Consider the following 13,279-nt stretch of genomic DNA (forward strand, 5'->3'; position numbering starts at 1 on the left):
TACTGCCACCTACCACATCAGTTAGATACCAGGATTAAGCAGGATATGTTCACCAGACCGTACGAATTGCCATGAGAAGGAATTCGTGCCAGACGTCCAGTTCGAGGTATCATCTAACACCACAACACCGTACTGCAATGCAATGGTACCAGATTCATCGACAATGGCCTCAACTGCGATGGAGACAGGTGTGGTCAGTGACGAGTCCCGATTTCTGCTCCGACGTCATGATGGAAGATGTCGCGTGTATAGGCTGTTTTTCTGAACGTTATGCGGCAACATCGTGCAGGAAGTGGACAGATTCGGTAAGATGTCATGGTGTGGGCATGTACTCACACAAAGAATACCTGGTCCATTGCAATGGAACCTGAATGCATAGGTAATAATTGACCAATCTCCGGCCACACATCGTTAGTTATGAATAACGCCAATTCAGTGTTCCATTTGACAGTGGCCTACATACAATTGTCTCACAACGGCTTTAGCCAGAACAACAACATTAATGTCCTTCCTTGGATCGATCACATTTTGACCCAATTGACCATTATGGGACTATTTCCGACGCCTTCGACAGCGACAACACACAGCCCCAGACCCTGCCCGAGCTGGCAGCAGCCTATGCAGGCCGAGTGGGCCACCATCCCCCGGGACGTCATCCGTACTCTGATTGCTTCAATGGGCAGGCGGTGCCAGGCAATTGTCAACACACATCCAGGCCACACCCGGTGGTGACTCCAGAAAACCTTGACCTTGGTGGTATGTTTCCTATCACTTACTCACAATTTACTTTCAAATTGTGAACAATCCTGCAACCATTTGGTTCAAGCACGCACCATGGGCACATAATTAAGCAATCTGTCCAAATGTGGGTTACGTTAGTGTGGTTTTGCGTTTCTTCTTTTGAAGAGGGTGTAGTGGCCTTATGGGGTTGCATATTAAAGGAAAACCACCCTCGGTGGATGGCTAACCATGTACCCTCGCCACTGTTAAGTACCATAAAATCCACCCTTTTGAAATGTTATGTACACTTTTCTGAAAACTATCATGACATCGGTAGTAAACATACAGTATGATTATTCACATGTACTTAAAAAATTATAATATAATTTTAATGGAAATGTAAATGCACATATGTAATAAAATGGAAATATATACCCTGATCAGTTAGATAGTTGTATGAATAATTCATATCATATTTAATAAAAGTCTACATACTTTGGATATCAAAAGCCGTAGAAATGGTGCATATAAAAGATTACCTGCTATAATGATTAAATATGTGGGTTTCCTCTCTAAGACTATATTTCAGAATTACCAAATGTTTGACATTAATAAATCAATGTGTCTAATGGTTGTTAAACAAAAAAAAACCAGTATTTACTTATACATATGTATTTTCACACACACACACATTTATAATCCAACTTACTTTCCGTGCTTATATCCAATTAAGGTTCAAGCACGCGGTCTACCACACACTCAGCTATCTGTCCAGATCAGTGGGTTAGTTGTTAGTTGGTTAGTGGTTAGGGAGAGAGAAGAGGGTGTAGTGGGCTTACGGGGTTGCAAACCCTGTACTTACCAGCCTGTAGTGGATGACATTTTTCCACTGCGCCACTGAGGCCGGTTACACACACACACAACACATCATAATAAAAGTAGTGGACCTAAATGGAAATTCTCTACACATGTAGGTACTATGTATCGGATGTGTCGATGAATGTGGATATTTAATCCAGATACCGACTCCAAAGGTGGAGTTTTGCTCAAAGGCTCAATGGGTAATAAAAATCATTTTAAAAAATAAAGAAGTAGAAATCTACTATACTGGTTCAACAAAGATTAATTTTGGTTTACAAAAGTGCTTTTAACTTTGGGAAAATAGACAAGTCAAAAGAAGTGTGTAATTTGCTAACTACATCAGTGGATAACTTCATGTGTACTTGATAGTGAGATAATGGGTTTCCTCTCCAACCTACTGAAATCCTTATATTTATAATGTCCAAAAAATATAACCGTAAATAAAATGTGTTGAGTGCGTCATTAACAATTGTTATTACAAATACTTATTTAAAAGTAGTGGACAACATTTTTCTAATCGGTTTGACCTGTACTCATTTATACAGTAATTATTTTAAATTATATATTCTGTAGTTGTTGGATGATTTTTGTTGTTGTTTTTGTTTATTTGTTTATGAAATTAAGTTGTACAGACGTGCATTACAATTTTGACGTTTAGATAACCGTAACCACTGGTGTAAAATTCATCAAAATATCGGCGGGATTATCCCACAGAAGAAGAGTAGGAAAAGAACAAACAACGACATTGATATACGCTACGTAACATTCAATTACACAATTTATTAACCACACTATATTATTAAATACTTGTTACATTAATATCTACAGTTGGAATAATTTTTATATATACACCAGGATATTACTCGATGTCGTAAAATCTCGATGTCGATCAACCGTTTGCTCATGAATATTCAGTAGACTCTCACTGGCTGACGACTCTCAGTGTCTACGATTTAGTCTCTCCCTTTGATATACCAGTTGTGGTTCACTGGCTGGAACAAGAAATAAGTCCTTACTATAATGCACACATTCATACTTTCGCAATACATAGCGTACGTCTTCCTCAATATATACTTATATATATACACATACATACAATATATATTCATACATCAATACATACATACATACATAGATATAGATAGATAGATAGATAGATAGATATATAGATAGATAGATATATATATATATATATATATATATATTGTTCCTCATCTGTATTGATCGACGAAAATAGTTTTCAGGAGTGTAAAGATCCTATGCCTTGTAGCGCATTTTCCTTCTCTCGTGTAGCGCATTTTCCTTCATTAAACATCTAACTGTTGAACATTAGTAATTTTTGTTGATTAATGTCGAACACATTTAATTAATGCCAGACAATCTAGAATTCATGATCCTGTATAAAATGGTATATAACATGGCCAAAATGTAAATGGTTAAACGATCAAAACATGTTCAACAAATAACAGAATACATAACACGTTCTGTTTTATAATATTCATACTTTATTACCAATCTGGTTTTGCCAACTAGTGAGAAAAGGAAAGTGAAAATAGTAACCCTGACCATTAAATGAAGACCAAATGTTTTAATAGACAAAATCATTACGACGTTGCATGTCTTGCATTGAATCAGTTCCCATTGGCTATAATGAGTAGGCCCCCTACTGTTATACGAAGGTAGTACAACTTTGAGAGTCACATTTTAAAAATTACTAGATATTTTTAACAATATATATTTGACAAATTGTTTTCTTTGTGTGTTTTTTCACCCTGCCTGTTTTGGTTTCAACATGCAGCAAGTATTTTACACAGTTAATGTACACTAAATGATCCAGGAATGTACTGAGCAGAACTATTTGTACAAATACTCACTCTGAAATATTGTGCACTTTAATTTGTTTTGAGGACTAATAGGACTATAGCAAATGATGACTTGTAATTGAATAATAAAAACATTCATGTGAAACTTGTAACTGATACGCAAAATATTTCTAAATTAAAAAGTAATACTAATTACTGACTGCAATTCTGTGTAAATTCACTTTAAAATATTTCTCAATATATTTAATTGTATTTCTTAATATAAATAAACAATAGTTTAGATTTGTTTATTTGACAAACATAATTTAGAATGCCACATAAGGCACTGGGGGCAGGACAAGGGGAATGCATTGGCTGGGCTATCAGCCATTGTCACAAGTAAAGTGTGACTTTTAATTTGAGAGTGCCCACCATCAGGTCAGGTCAGGTAAGAGTCTTTAACATGCACATTCAGAGCAAGCTGTTGTAGTGCACGCCTGTCCTGGGCCCGCCATCGAACTTGGCTTCCTTTTATATCCTAGCCGGTGGGACATGCCAAAGGGATTAACCAATCAGAATGCTCCCTACGTGGGACAGCTATCATGTATTTTGCAGCTAAAATGATGTGGCATAAGGGGGCAAGAACAGAATCAGAACTTTGGAAGGTCTGCTGAAGATATTAACAACATTTGAAAGGGGTAGGAAACTTGAAAACAATCTTTATTACATGTAATACTTAATACCCCTTTTTGGTTTGCAACATAAATTCAAATAGCTACGTACAACAACATTAATCGGGCTGTCCACCCCGGTGCAGTTTCGAACATGGGTCATGCTTACTCGGACATAAAAGTGGAAAATTATGCTGGGACCCTGCATTTTTGAGGTGGAACAAAAGAGTATGTAGCAATTTACAAATGTACACTTTATAGAATTATCATTAATTTGCACATAGGTAATGGAGTTAAATAATATTCAGTAAAACAGCCAAACGATTGATGTATAAATAGGGTCTACTGACATAACAATGACAAACTTTACACACTAAATAGACGTAATAACAGCTAAAAATGGCTGTAATTAATTCCAATTTATAAATGGGTTCATAAATTATAGCTTTGCAAACATTATAAATATGTTTAATAATAATAGAACAGAAATTTATTTTTTAAATAATCAATCTTTTCTTTTTAACTTGCAAAAGCATAACATTTAAACTGACTGTTGACGTAATTTTCATATATTGGTATTCAAAGGTAGTACAACTTTGTGTGTCAAATTAAAAATTACTGGATTTTTTAAACAACATTTATTAGACAAAGTGTTTTCTTCTGGGGGTTTTCGGTTTTTTCCCTGGCTGTATTGGTTGTAACCTACAGCAAGTATCTTACATAGTTAATGTACACTAAATTATCCAGTAATGTACTTGGCCAAACTATTTGCACAAATACTCACAATCAAATATACATGTAGCTACTAATAAGCATCCTGCAATCACTATATATATTGACAAAATAATTGTGTGTGGACCTACTGTAATGAAATTTACTTTTCGGGTCCCAATCTGGGGACCACGGGTTTGGCTACCCCTTTCGGTTGTAGACTTTTGCTGGTACTAAGAGTCTATTAATAATTCTCTAGAAGGCTGAAATTACTATAAACCAGACCGACTTGGCTAGCACAGAAAACCCAAACTAACAAACAGATAGATTACACATTTATTCGAGTACAAACAAATAACAAATATGTATGGTAGTCCTCCAAGATCCATATATGAATTGAATACCACTAAATAAATAAATTTACACCCACATATCCATACAAATAAATATTTATATTTAGGGTTGTGTATGAATGTGTCGTGGATAATCCCGACGAAGAGAATATTCGCGGAATTAAATTTATATCTGCAGGACAGCACACACCAAATAATTAGGCTCTACACCGTACACGATTACCCATCCATGCCGGTGTACGCGAACTCCGTTAAATCATATATATTGGACAGCCCCCTTCAAAGCTATTTTTAACCAAAACATCCTATTAAAGTAGTCGTTAATCCATATAATTAGGACTCACTTATTCGGAATGGGGTTACAAACCATCGACAATGACGAAGACCGCTTATTAAAATCAACGAGATCCTAATTTAATCAGGTTTAATTTATTCAGACGGGTCGTCCATTCTCTAACTCAGCCAAAACGATTAAGCGGACAGTTCGTGCACGGTAAAAACATGGAATTATTATATGGGACGATTACACCTTACACGTAACACGGGTCATTGCCTGACTCGCTTTACGTAGTTAATTTATAATTTTAATAACCGAAACTTATAAGATATACATTGGTTAAACGTATGTATAAATGGGCAGACAGCTAGGAATGGAAGCAAACATGTTTACATATATATAAAACGAAAAACAACACAGCACACAAAAACTAACCTCACAGAAAAACAACCCGAGCGCAAGTGGGGATGAATAACGTGCGTCAAAAAATAATCTAACTTGACAAACCTGATTGGTTGATTCAGTCAGGCCACACTCTTGCACGGACTTCTGCCGACAACATTTAAAACGGTTGCACAACACTTATTGTATTATCCCTCGTAGCAATGAGAAAATAACGTTCCTGATATTCATAAGTGAGTAGAGTTAGATCATGCTGTTAATGTAATTAGTAAGAGATATAATCAGAATCTTAACTGAATATAATAACCAAGGAAAATATGAAAAGATAGACAGACTGAAAACCAGGAACGCTACACTACTACTCAGTAAAATGAAAAGGTCGAGAATTGAAACTGTTCATTTAATTTATTTTTCGTATTATGCATGATTGTAGGATAAATAAAATAAATGGTTATTGTCTTAAGATATCGGCTTTATCCTCCTACAGTCGAATAGCGAATTCATACTTTAAACAAGTAACTATATAATCTCTGAATATTTTGTTTCACTAACTACTAGAACTGGATGGGGTTCCTTTGATACGCAAGGTAAAGCCGATATCTAATACAGTAACCACTGAGTCATTCTCATTTTACTGATTGCAGTTACAGGGTATTTTTTTAATTATGTGCTAGGCAGTCTGTTATGAGCAGGGAAAGTTGTTTTCTAGTTAGTGTATACTCTACAATAAAGCTAACACGTTAATGGTTATAACAAATAAAAGGTTTTTTTTATATAAGAATCTTAAGTGTACCATGTTGAGTTTATTTCTTTGTTATGTAGGAGAAAAATATGAGCTGAATATATTAGCAGTATGTTGTTTGTTTTTCTTTCTTTTGTTGACTTTATATAATATATATATATATATTTTACTTGACCCAGTAAATATTTAATAATACATTATGCAATAGAATATAGTCGAATAAATATAACCTCATTAACTACCTTTAACATGTTACACTCTATGTTTACTAACTATACGTGGTTTGATATCAAGAAAGGTAGAACTTCCATACAATATAAAACATGTGCTGCAGTCAGTCAGTGCTATTAAAAGTCTTGAAATTAGTTCAAACACTTTTCTTTTGTTTTATGTTCTGAACGTCCACACAAACATAGAGATGCTACTTAGGTTATAACGAGATTTAAAAATGCATAAATATAAATATTCAACTAATTTTACCTTCTTTCCTAGAAATGGCGTTGATTATAAACCCACTCTTGAACGTCCAATATTCTTTAAATATAGTGCTTATACGTGTTACTAAGGTATATACATGTAAATTGTATTTAATAGGCACAAATAATAGATATTTGACAAGGAAAGTCTTCTTTTCCAGTTAAAAGTAGCAATGTCGTGTTTTGAAATTGGTGTTTTGCTGTAAACATTTCACCTATGTTTTATGAAAGGAATGTGTGCAGAGCTTTACAATGATTATGATATAGTTGAAGGTCTTTATTAAATATACAATTAATTAATGGACAATCACAGGACGGCCAGTACTATATATATATATATATATATATATATATATATATATATATATATATATATATACATGTATATATAAAAAAACTTGACAAAATAATTATGATGGCTAGATACAATTCTATATTCATGGTTCATTTCATTTATTTTTCGTATTATGCATGATTGCGGGATAAATAAAATAAATGGTTATTGTCTCAAGATATCGGCTTTATCCTCCTAAGGTCGAATGGCGAATTCGCCATTCTAACCTTACCAGGGTAAAGCCGATAGTTTAAAACAGTAACTCCTTAATCTTTGAATATTTTGTTTTCATTATCAACTAGAACTGGATTGGGTTTCTCTGATAAGCAAGATAAAGCCAATATTTTAATTAAAACAGTAATCAGTTATTATCTATTTACGGACAGTCAAATACGTGTTATTGGTATTTCAGTTAATAATTGGGGGTTTTCTCATTTGGTGTTAAAAACCCGTTATGAGCAGCTAAAGTTGTTTTCTAGTTAGTATGTATATATGCTAAAATAAAGCTAAAATGTTGGTGGGTTTAAAAGGTAAAAGTTTCTTTTTGTATAAATTTTAAGCGAACCATGTTGAGTTTATTTGTTTATTACATAGGAGAAAAATATGTGCTGAATATATTTGCAGTTTGTTGTTTGTTTTAGGGGGGTTCCTGTTTATATATGTTTTGTTTTTTACTTTACCCAATAAATATTTGATAATAAATTATGCAATAGAATATAGTCGAATAAATATAACCTCATTAATTATCTTTAACATGTTACGCTTTATGTTTACTAACTATACATGGTCTGACATCAAGAAAGATAGAACTGTCATACAATATAAAACATGTGCTGATATCAGTCAGTGCTATTAAAAGTCTTGAAATTAATTTAAACAGGTTTTTTTGGTTTTATGTTCTGAATGTCCACACAAACGTAGATATGCTACTTAGTAGGTTGTTACTGATAATGAATGTGGTTTTGTTTTAATTAAAGAAACAACAAAGATTAGATAGTTTGTGGAACAAAATGTGCACAATAATGACTAAAATAATGTTACTGTAAATATGACACCGCAACAATAGAATCAGGGATGTATCAAACACTCAGTAGAAAATAAGTTCCAGTAGTAATTCACTATGAAGTTGGGTTTTATCAACAACGGTATTCTTCAAAACTGCACAGAATATATTTCAGAAAACAACGTGTGAATGGCCAACTGAAAGTGACTCAGGTCCGTGTACATTATACTGTATCAACAACAGCAATCAGCAAAAGATGTGTTTTTCTAGTGTAGTTCTATTTCCACTTCTAGCCTCATGTTTCCTCAATTTGTTGTCCATCTAAAATATAAAACAAAACCAAAACATACATGTGATCACCAGGTTAACAATAACACTAATTAATACACTTCCACAATGCACCTCGAAGAATATTTCACGTCGTCCTACGACCCTCAACATCCTAACGAATTCACATCATTTTACTATATATTTGTCACACCTTCTGCATCTCCAGCATTAACATTTACTAAGACAGACATGTTAAGTATTACACCAATAATTAATGTTTGTAAATTGTAATGTAGTCTTTTTCAGTATAAGTAAAGTGACATTCCTGAGTTTGCTACATTGTAAGTAAAGTTTGTTTTATTTAACGACGCCACTAGAGCACCTTGATTTTTTATCTTATCATCAGCTATTGGGTGTTAAACATAGGGTCATTCTGACACTGTTTTTTAGAGGAAACCCTGTCACCACATAGGCTACTCTTTTATGACAGGCAGCAGGGGATCTTTTATTTGCGCTTCCCACAGGCAGGATAGCACAAACCATGGTCTTTGTTGAACGAGTTATGGATCACTGGTCGGTGCAAGTGGTTTACACCTACCCATTGAGTCTTGCGGGTGCATGTGCCAGTGATACAAAAAAAGAAATCCTGATATCATTACAACAGAAATGCATTATAATGTACAAAAATGCATACACACACACTTCTTTAACATGGACCAAAATGTGTTTACTGACACTGGACACCTTAAATGCATGATGTGATTACTGTATACCCTTGAGCTTTGATGTGATTTCTGTACTCCTTTAACACATGATGTACACATTTAGCGCATCCTATGGTTACCGTAGATATTTAACACACTGTGATTACTGTACATATTAGTATTAGTGCACTATGAGAATAATGTACACATTTAACACCTTATGTGATTACTGTACACTTTTATAAGGATGTGTTTACTGTACACCTTCGACACAATGTGATTACTGTACACATTTAACACCTTATGTGATTACTGTACACTTTTATAACGATGTGTTTACTGTACACCTTCGACACAATGTGATTACTGTACACATTTATCACCTTATGTGATTACTGTACACTTTTATAACGATGTGTTTACTGTACACCTTCGACAGGATGTGATTACTTTATACATTTAGCATGATGTGATTACTGTACACTTTTATAACGATGTGTTTACTGTACACCTTCGACACGATGTGATTACTTTACACATTTAGCACAATGTGATTACTGTACACTTTTATAACGATGTGTTTACTGTACACCTTCGACATGATGTGATTACTGTACACATTTAACACCTTATGTGATTACTGTACACTTTTATAACAATGTGTTTACTGTACACCTTCGACACGATGTGATTACTTTACACATTTAGCACGATGTGATTACTGTACACTTTTATAACGATGTGTTTACTGTACACCTTCGACACGATGTGATTACTGTACACATTTAACACGATGTGATTACTGTACACTTTTATAACAATGTGTTTACTGTACACCTTTGACACGATGTGATTACTGTACACCTTCGACACGATGTGATTACTTTACACATTTAGCACGATGTGATTACTGTACACTTTTATAACGATGTGTTTACTGTACACCTTCGACATGATGTGATTACTTTACACATTTAGCACGATGTGATTACTGTACACTTTTATAACGATGTGTTTACTGTACACCTTCGACATGATGTGATTACTGTACACATTTAACACCTTATGTGATTACTGTACACTTTTATAACTATGTGTTTACTGTACACCTTCGACACGATGTGATTACTTTACACATTTAGCACGATGTGATTACTGTACACATTTATAACGATGTGTTTACTGTACACCTTCGACATGATGTGATTACTGTACACATTTAACACGATGTGATTACTGTACACTTTTATAACAATGTTTACTGTACACCTTCGACACGATGTGATTACTTTACATATTTAACACCTTATGTGATTACTGTACACTTTTATAACAATGTGTTTACTGTACACCTTCGACACAATGTGATTACTTTACACATTTAGCAAGATGTGATTACTTTACACATTTAGCACGATGTGATTACTTTACACCTTCAACACGTGATGTGAATATTTTCCAGATTTAACACGTGATGTGAATACTCTACACATTTAACACGTGATGTGAATACATTTAAAGTGTGATGTGATTTGTGTACACTTTTAACATGAAATGTGATTATTCTACACCTTTAACAAAGTCAAAAGTTTGTTTGTCTAACAACAACACTAGAGTGTATTGATTAATTAATCATCACCTGCTGTTAATTTTGGCATGTAGGCCTACTCATGTGGTTTTTAAAGGAAATCTGCTACATTTTCCCATTAACAGCAAATGAGCAAGATCCACACCTTTAACAAGTGATATGACATATAGAGATTATTATCCATGCTTGTGTGTCGTACTGATTTTACGAAAAGAGTTTCAGGATTTTTGTAATAATACATAAATCCTGACACAAGTTTCATAAAATCGGTACGACTCACATGCGAGTGTAATAATTTCTTTATTATTCATATTATTAGTGTACTTTTTTTTACAAATAACAAGGCCCAAGGGCCGTCTCAAAATGTTTCAACCACAACTAGAAGGAGACGACGAAATGACGTCATATTTCACATGCACAGTCTGGGCTATGACGTCGCTTCCCAATGTTACGTCATTACACTTGTTATTACACATGTGCTTCATATGATTATTATTGACCCGGTTATGTTGGACCATGTGGATAATAATTTACACTATTAAACTCTGAGTGCTTACTAGTGTTGGGAATCGTTGGGAATTTCATCATCGTTCATCGGTTATTATCAGCTTGCACCAAACGATCAACTTTCAACTCTCAATCAGTTACAATTATATGAACATAGAAGCATTTGATTTATAAAGACCATGCGTGCACCTATTGTCGGGTTCACCCTATAAAGGCTTATTTTACCTGTAAGAACTATCTAATATCGTTTTCCTTTCTGTACACATCTAAACAAACCTACACTCTAGCATATTTACATCAATTCTGTCATCTAATACCTAAAACTCTAGTGGTATAGGTGTGTGTGTGTGTCTCTCTCTGTCTGTCGGTCTTGTCTCTCGCTCTCTCTGCCTGTCTGTCTGCCTCTGCCTCTCTCTCTCTCTGCCTCTCTCTCTCTCTCTGCCTCTCTCTCTCTCTCTCTCTCTCTCTCTCTCTCTCTCTCTCTCTCTCTCTGCCTCTCTCTCTCTCTCTCTCTCTCTCTCTCTCTCTCTCTCTCTCTCTCTCTCTCTCTCTCTCTCTCTCTCTCTCTCTCTCTCTCTCTCTCTCTCTCTCTCTCTGTCTCTCTCTCTCTCTCTCTCTGTCTCTCTCTCTCTCTCTCTCTCTCTGTCTCTCTCTCTCTCTCTCTCTCTCTGTCTCTCTCTCTGTCTCTCTCTCTCTCTCTCTCTCTCTCTCTCTCTCTCTCTCTCTCTCTCTCTCTCTCTCTCTCTCTCTCTCTCTCTCTCTCTCTCTCTCTCTCTCTCTCTCTCTCTCTCTCTCTCTCTCTCTCTCTCTCTCTCTGCTCTCTCTCTCTCTCTGCCTCTCTCTCTCTCTCTGTCTCTCTCTCTGTCTCTCTCTCTCTCTCTCTCTCTCTCTCTTCTCTCTGCCTCTCTATCTCTCTGCCTCTCTCTCTCTCTGGACAAACAATCTCTCTGCCTCTCTCTCATCTCTCCCCTCTCTCTCTCTCTCTGATGGGTTCTGTATAATTACAGTTAACATTTCCCCACACAATTGATGATGGGTTTGTATAATCGATCATCACACCATTAGAGCCAAACCGATAAATGTTCGATTATAATTGATTATCGGAACATCACTAGTGCTTGCAGTACATATTTGATATTGTTACCTTCGCTGTCAGGTTTTGAAACAGCTTCTCCACAAAGTGGACATGAAGTCACACCCTCAGAGCATTCGCTACACGTCATCTTGTGGTTACATGGCAACGTGACGTCAGCTGTACGTTCAAAGCACTTGCAGCACAGCAGTGTGTCCATGGGCGTGGCTTTAGGTATGCTGTCGACACTACTAAAAAATATTTTTTACATATTTAAAATTACATCATCTGATAATGGAATGGAACAATGACACCCCAGCATAAAAATACACATCGGCTATTGGATGTCATAAAAGGTAAAACAAGTATACAGAGGATATTTCATGTTTTTTGTCTAATATGATTTATATCTTATCGAATGAAGTTTGCAATCATATCTCACGAGTCGCGCTTGCTTCATGAGATGAGATATAAATCATATTTGACAAAAAACATGACATTTTCTATTTATTATATAACTTTTGGCAATTTACCTTTATTTTTAAAATGCCAGCAGCAGATAACACTTTCTACAGTGACAATGACACATTTTACAGTGAAATAGTGAAATTTTCACTCTAAAATGTGTTATCGTCACTGAGTGACTGATAACACTTTTATTTCACTGATATTTAAGATATTTCACTAAATGTTCTATAATAAATGGAAATAATTTATCTGATAACAGCATATTTTATTATTTGTCAGTAAATATATTGAACTATAAAGTGTACAGTTATCCATTCA

At 34.9% G+C, this 13,279-nt stretch overlaps 1 protein-coding gene across 3 annotated transcripts in view; it reads right to left on the reverse strand.

Moving 5' to 3' along the window:
- Positions 1–5,090: 5,090 nt before the first annotated feature.
- The window catches only part of LOC121382595 (E3 ubiquitin-protein ligase MIB2-like), a 38,707-nt gene continuing 30,518 nt past the window's right edge, over positions 5,091–13,279 (reverse strand). For 2 of the 3 annotated variants that reach the window (XM_041512107.1, XM_041512108.1), the window contains exons 13-14: positions 12,566–12,744; positions 5,091–8,673 (exon numbers count right to left, since the gene is read on the reverse strand). In XM_041512107.1, the coding sequence (XP_041368041.1) occupies positions 8,648–8,673; positions 12,566–12,744 (205 nt within the window). In that variant the 3' untranslated portion in view covers positions 5,091–8,647. The remainder of the gene's footprint in view (positions 8,674–12,565; positions 12,745–13,279) is intronic. The other variant, XM_041512109.1, reaches the window with a different exon arrangement.

This window comes from Gigantopelta aegis, chromosome 10 (assembly GCF_016097555.1).
Source record: "Gigantopelta aegis isolate Gae_Host chromosome 10, Gae_host_genome, whole genome shotgun sequence".
In the NCBI taxonomy this organism is placed as follows: Eukaryota; Metazoa; Mollusca; class Gastropoda; order Neomphalida; family Peltospiridae; genus Gigantopelta; species Gigantopelta aegis.